Source organism: Epinephelus lanceolatus, chromosome 6 (assembly GCF_041903045.1).
Source record: "Epinephelus lanceolatus isolate andai-2023 chromosome 6, ASM4190304v1, whole genome shotgun sequence".
NCBI classification, from domain to species: Eukaryota; Metazoa; Chordata; class Actinopteri; order Perciformes; family Serranidae; genus Epinephelus; species Epinephelus lanceolatus.
This window is the reverse complement of record NC_135739.1, coordinates 5,983,973-5,991,847: the sequence shown is the minus strand read 5'-3', so window position 1 is coordinate 5,991,847 and position 7,875 is coordinate 5,983,973. Positions and strand designations below refer to the sequence as shown.

At 37.9% G+C, this 7,875-nt stretch overlaps 1 protein-coding gene across 1 annotated transcript; it reads left to right on the top strand.

Moving 5' to 3' along the window:
- Positions 1–5,113: 5,113 nt before the first annotated feature.
- slc10a4 (solute carrier family 10 member 4) lies at positions 5,114–7,841 on the top strand. The gene is made up of 3 exons (XM_033621783.2): positions 5,114–5,773; positions 6,047–6,257; positions 6,834–7,841. Exons 1-3 carry the CDS (start codon positions 5,244–5,246, stop codon positions 7,359–7,361), a joined length of 1,269 nt encoding a protein of 422 aa, XP_033477674.1. The 5' UTR covers positions 5,114–5,243; the 3' UTR covers positions 7,362–7,841.
- The last annotated feature ends 34 nt before the right edge of the window (positions 7,842–7,875 follow it).

Sequence of the window (7,875 nt, the reverse complement as noted above, 5' to 3'; positions counted from 1 at the left end):
ACATACTATACTATGTCATTTTTTAAGGTATTTTGAGGACATACTATGTCATTTTTCATGATGTTTTGACGACATACTATACTATGATGTTTTTTACGATATTTTGACGACATACTATACTATGAATTTTTTTATGATATTTGGATGACATACTATACTATGACATTTTTTATGATATTTGGATGACATACTATACTATGATGTTTTTTATGATATTTTGACGACATACTATATTATGACATTTTTTATGATATTTGGATGACATACTATACTATGACGGTTTTATGATATTTTGACGAAATACTATACCATGACGTTTTTTATGATATTTTGACGACATACTATACTATGATGTTTTTTATGATATTTTGACGACATGCTATACTATGACGTTTTTTATAATATTTTGACGACATACTATACTATGACGTTTTTCATGATATTTGGACGACATACTATACTATGACATTTTTCATGATATTTGGATGACATACTATACTATGACGGTTTTTATGATATTTGGAAGACATACTATACTATGACATTTTTCATGATATTTGGACGACATACTATACTATGACATTTTTTATGATATATGGATGACATACTATACTATGACTTTTTATGATATTTGGACGACATACTATACTATGACATTTTTCATATTTGGACGACATACTATACTATGACAGTTTTTATGATATTTGGACGACATACTATACTATGACATTTTTCATATTTGGACGACATACTATACTATGACGTTTTTTATGATATTTTGACGACATACTATACTATGACATTTTTCATATTTGGACGACATACTATACTATGACGTTTTTTATGATATTTTGACGACATACTATACTATGACATTTTTCATATTTGGACAACATACTATACTATGACGTTTTTTATGATATTTTGACGACATACTATACTATGACGGTTTTTATGATATTTGGACGACATACTATACTATGACATTTTTCATGATATTTGGACGACATACTATACTATGACGGTTTTTATGATATTTGGAAGACATACTATACTATGACATTTTTCATGATATTTGGACGACATACTATACTATGACATTTTTTATGATATATGGATGACATACTATACTATGACGTTTTTATGATATTTGGACGACATACTATACTATGACATTTTTCATATTTGGACGACATACTATACTATGACGTTTTTTATGATATTTTGACGACATACTATACTATGACATTTTTCATATTTGGACGACATACTATACTATGACGTTTTTTATGATATTTTGACGACATACTATACTATGACATTTTTCATATTTGGACAACATACTATACTATGACGTTTTTTATGATATTTTGACGACATACTATACTATGACGGTTTTTATGATATTTGGACGACATACGATACTATGACATTTTTCATATTTGGACGACATACTATACTATGACGTTTTTTATGATATTTGGACGACATACTATACTATGACATTTTTCATATTTGGACGACATACTATACTATGACGTTTTTTATGATATTTTGACGACATACTATACTATGACATTTTTCATATTTGGACGACATACTATACTATGACGGTTTTTATGATATTTTGACGACATACTATACTATGACATTTTTCATATTTGGACGACATACTATACTATGACGTTTTTTATGATATTTTGACGACATACTATACTATGACATTTTTCATATTTGGACGACATACTATACTATGACGTTTTTTATGATATTCTGACGACATACTATACTATCACATTTTTCATGATATTTGGACGACATACTATACTATGACGGTTTTTATGATATTTTGACGACATACTATACTATACTATGATGTTTTTTATGATATTTTGACAACATACTATATTATGACATTTTTTATGATATTTGGACGACATACTATACTATGACGTTTTTTATGATATTTTGACGACATACTATACTATGATGTTTTTTATGATATTTGGATGACATACTATACTATGACATTTTTCATGATATTTTGACGACATACTATACTATGACATTTTTTATGATATTTGGACGACATACTATATCATGACGTATTTTATTATATTTGGACGACATACTATACTGTGACGTTTTTTATGATATTTGGACAACATACTATACTATGACGTTTTTTATGATATTTTGACGACATACTATACTATGACATTTTTCATGATATTTGGACGACATACTATACTATGACGTTTTTTATGATATTTTGACAACATACTATACTATGACGTTTTTTATGATATTTTGACGACATACTATACTATGACATTTTTCATGATATTTGGACGACATACTATACTATGACGTTTTTTATGATATTTGGACAACATACTATACTATGACGTTTTTTATGATATTTTGACGACATACTATACTATGACATTTTTCATGATATTTGGACGACATACTATACTATGACGTTTTTCATGATATTTTGACGACATACTATACTATGATATTTTTTATGATATTTTGACAATATACTATACTATAACATTTTTCATGATATTTGGACGACATACTATACTATGACATTTTTTATGATATATGGATGACATACTATACTATGACGTTTTTATGATATTTTGATGACATATTATACTATGACGTTTTTTATGGTATTTTGACAACATACTATACTATTACTTTTTCAATGAAAAATTTCATGACAAATTATACTACGACTTTTATTTAATTAAATTTTTAACAAAATACTATACCCTTACTTTTGTAATGAAAATTTTGACAACATACTTTACAAGGACTTTTTAATGACATACTATACTATGACTTTTTTAATGACAATTTTGATGATATACTATGGCTTTTTTTAATGAATATTTAAATGACATATTATACTATGACTGTTTTTTATGAAACTTTATGTCATGCTATACCATTATCTCTAAATAAAAATTTTGTTGATCACTGCCCTGCAAAAAGGGCACATACTCAAATCTGTTGGGGGTGCGAATTAATCACAGCACTGGGAAATAACCTTTATTTATTTAACCAGGCAGGTCCTTTAAGAACAGTTCTTATTTACAAAGGAGGCCTGGCAAGAGCAAAGGCCTCTTGAGGGAAAAGGGTTAGGGGGCTGAAATAGAACAGGGTTAGATATAAAAACAGCATAACATATTAAAGGCAGTATGAAACACATATGTAGCACAGCACACACAAACACTCATGTAAATATCACCAGCACAAACGAACATCAGCGGCAAACGCAGCAGCAGACATGTGAGACAGCCTAAAGACAGCCGAAAACAGTACATATATAACCATCCTCAGCACAAGCCCTCAACATCGAGCAACAGAATACACAGTCACTTCACTTCTGTCACATCCAAAATATTTTATTCTTTCAGTCTGAGACTGGATGCAAAGGATACAAAGAACTCAATCCTTTCTACCTATGTGCTTTGTGACATTCACTGTCAGCATATGTGCTCCAGATTGCTTTGAGCTCACGCAGTCATTTTTGTATAAATGGACTTATAAGTTAGATTACTCAATCTACTGTTAAAGCTACTCTAGACATCCTGTCTGCCTATCTTTCACTTAGACAATTATATAAAACAGATGGAGTCAGAGTTCCATATTTGGGCAAAATGACCTGTAAGAGAGTGCAGCAGAAATGCATCTTCCCTCCCATGCTAGCACCCTCAAGCTGTTTTTGTTGTTGTTTTTAATTTAATAATTAGATGCATTTTACAGATTAAATTAAAACAGACACACCTAGTAAAAGTGACATCTCGTCAGTAACAGTGACAGACGGTCTACTTTATACTGTATCATACAGTTTGAGTGTCATATAGTGTGCAGCTTTTAAGAGGAAAGTGACATTATGTATTCTGTACACATAGTTGTTGCATTACGTACCTGGAGTCACCCATCGGTTAATGGGGGACACGGTGTGTCTCCAGGAAGGGGAGGACACAGATGAAAGCCTGAGTCACTGATGGGTGTTATCCCGTCCCTCTCTACCCTCATTCCCCTCAAGACATGTGATGTCAGTGCTTTTATTTTCCCTGGACACACATAGCTTCCTCAGAGTGTGGCACCCTCAGCTTGATGAGTTTCACTCAGAGGATCATATTCTGTGGGCTTCAGAGAGATTAGATATGTCAGTCAAATCTCAAACAGCCAGGTGCCTTAACACAGGCGAGGTGATGCTAGCAGCCAACTGTCACAGCGGCAGACCACAACATGTTACACATACCGTTTGTTTTCTGATCTACACAAGAGATAATAAGAAGAGATTAATACTGGGACACTATTTTAAGAAACTAACACAAACACAGTTATATTTCTTCCACAACCTTTAAATGCAAATACTGTACTTCTTATTACATCAGCTGCCATTACTTTGCAGATTCTTCTCTAACATCATGAATTATAACAATAATAAAAAACGACCCAACAATGAATCCAGAGGTCAGACTCAGGAACAGCTGCAGCAACAACAGAAACAGGCTCACGTGTTGGTGAGACTGTTAAACTATATTAACTCATATTTACCATTTATTAAACCAAACATGAGACCTGCGCACCATGAAGTTTGAGATGAGGAGGATGCGTAATGCGCTCACTTCATGAAAGAAACAGCAGCGCCAACAAAAGAAACGGGCGGGCAGATGTTCACAGTTTGCTGCACTAATATAAAGATCAGCACAGTTTTCATTCATGTAGGCCGTGCTTACTCAACCTCGACAAAGAGCTGCCTTTACTACAGCTTCCTTTTCATCTAGTAATTTCTACAGAAAATATGAGAGACAGGATGTAGACTTTGAGTTCAATTTCCCAAATGGAAAACTGTAAATGTGTAATAATTGTATTGATATTTTGGAGACCTTTCTCCTTATACGGAGCGGCACGCAGCATAAAAAGGGCAGCCTGGGCGTTATTGATTGGCCCACCCACTCTCGCAGAAGCTTAAGACCATATGCAGACTCCCCTCCAGCTATGTGCGTCTATCAGGGAGCCAATCCGTGGCACCAGTCTGGCTCAGTGAGTCGCTTTAAGACTATCAGTGTCATGGCACCATCACGTCCTCCGACTGCTGGATCTTCCGCTGTTTCTTATTAGTGACAGTGCGCCACTAGGGGAATCATTTTACGCACGAGCACCTACAGGCACAACCCGACTGTGGCAAGCCTCTGTCCTCCTGTTGCGCCATGGAGAACTCCAGCCTGATGGGTGGCGACGCGCAAAACGCTGGCTTGATAGACTTTCTCACGTCGGACACTTTAAAACAAGTTGTGGATTTCCCAGAGGACGCTGCCATGGCTGGATTAGTGGCCAGTAGTGCTGTCTTCCTCGAAGGCAGCACATTCAGGACTGCCGCTGGAGCTGAGTTTATGGCCGCTCCGCCGACGGAATCCCCTCACCTGATGCCTGCCTTTTGGGATTCTCCGCTCAGTCACGGAATCAATGTGTTTGTGGGACTTGTTCTGTGCTTCACCATGCTGGGGCTGGGCTGCACGGTGGAGGTTAACCAGCTTGGAGAGCATATCCGCAGACCCATCGGGGTGCTGCTGGCACTGGTGTGTCAGTTTGTTATCATGCCCTTGGTGGCCTTTCTGTTGGCTTTAGCTTTCTCTCTGGATGATGTGGCAGCGATGGCTGTTCTTCTCTGTGGGTGCTGCCCGGGAGGAAACTTATCAAATATCATGTCACTGCTGGTGCACGGGGAGATGAATCTCAGGTAGATATACTGTACTCGACATGTAATGAGTATCAAGTGAACCTTTAAAACGATTTCACAAGGTTGAACTATGTTTTGCAAAGATTATTCAGCAAATTACGCACTGAAATAACGCCGACTTTGGTAAATTTTACGCACGACTCTAATAGGTCCACACGCTTCCGTAAAGTCAATCAGATATTTTTGTTAGTCAAGTTAACCAAAACGATCCAACTCTGTAACCAAACACCACATTCGTGCTTTAACGCTGCGTCTTTCCTCTCCTCTCCCCAGCATCATCATGACCATATCATCCACTCTGCTGGCGCTCGTGCTGATGCCGCTGTGTCTGTGGATCTACAGCCGAGCCTGGATCAACACACCTGTGGTGAACCTCATGCCCTTCGGGGCCATCATCCTGACCCTGTGCAGCACTCTCATCCCTATTGGTTTGGGAGTTATGCTGAGATACCGCTACACGCGTGTGGCCGACATTGTTTTAAAGGTAATTTAAGAACAGTTTCCTTAAAGTTTCCACTTAAACAATGAGCTGAATCAGTTAAATAATTAACTTTTATGCCATTTATAAACTGAGAACTCTCCGTCAAGGAGCCACTTTTGCGCAAAAGCGCACTGCGTAATTTTCCTTGCCTTTCATAAGGGCTACGCTGACCGCAGGAACAGTGACATCAGAGACACTGTGTCCGGAAGAGCTCCTCCCTCCCATTTCTGATAAAAGCCACATATGAGGGAGGGCCACATCAGTTACAACAGACAGTAACATCAGGCAGCAGAGGTGCCTTGATGCGGATTCCAGCCCTGTGTAAAAAATGTCAATTTCAATTCCATAACTCAAAATCCCTGGTGCTCTCAGAGGGCGCAGTCTTGAAAACACCTGAGACCTTTTATCATTAAAGACCCTCAGGTCAGATAAGGGAAGCTAAAATACAAAAAATAAAAAAAAAGAGGAAAAAAGTGTAAAAGCTAGCAAGAAGGAATTCCTCCACCAAGATGGCAGATTATGCAAAGGGTGCTCTCTATGTTCAGAAAATCCCCCTCATCCTGAAATGTGTCTTTCCAGGCATCCCTGTGGTCTCTGCTGGTCACCCTTGTGATGCTCTTCATCCTGACCGGAGCGATGCTGGGGCCGGAGCTCCTGTCCACCATCCCACCCTCTGTCTACGTGGTGGCCATCCTGATGCCTCTGTGTGGCTATGCTGCAGGTTACGGCCTGGCCATGCTCTTCGAACTGCCGCCCAACAGCCGCAGGTCAGTCTCTCTGGAGACAGGATGCCAGAACGTGCAGCTGTGCACTGCCATCCTGAAGCTGGCCTTCCCTCCTCAGCTGATGGGAGGGATGTACATGTTCCCTCTGCTGTACGCCCTGTTCCAAGCAGCTGAGGCGGGCATTTTCATCCTGGCATACAGGATGTACAGGAAGAAGGTCCTGCACAAACCAGACCCCATGAAGGACAGCGAGGACACGGATATAACATACCAGAGGTTTCAGGATGATGAAGACATTAACACATCTTATGGTGCCGTGACAGTGTCTGACCCAAACACCATCATGCTGGACCCCTGTCCTCCTGATCCAACTCCTGTTTAATGTGCAAATGTTTAAAGTCACTTCTTCAGATGTAGGGGAGCAGAATAAAACCTGCACGTGGATTCCTCAGTTTGATCGCTGTCATTGAAAACCTGGGAGACTTTGCAGGGAAATCCAGAATGTTTATCACTGACCTGACTGCTGAAAAAAAAGGTGCTTTGTCATTTGCTTCATTCATTCAATTTGTCAAATTATGTCTAATATGGGATGAAAAAGCATCATAATGTTTTACATTATTGCATCAGCTAAAGCAAATCATGTCATCTACGCAAAACAGCATTTAGTTTCACAGATGGACAGTGCTTCAGTGTGTGTGAGTGGAAGAAAGAGATCTGACAAACATATCATGTTATTCATTGCAGTGCCAATCCAGTATGTGTGCTCCATAGACACAACTATGTCTGAACAAAATGTACAATATGTGTATATTATAAAGAGTTGCATCGAGACAATAAAACGTGTATAGAAACAAAAGTAAAACCTGCATACCTTCGTCACGTGTCTGCTGTTTTTG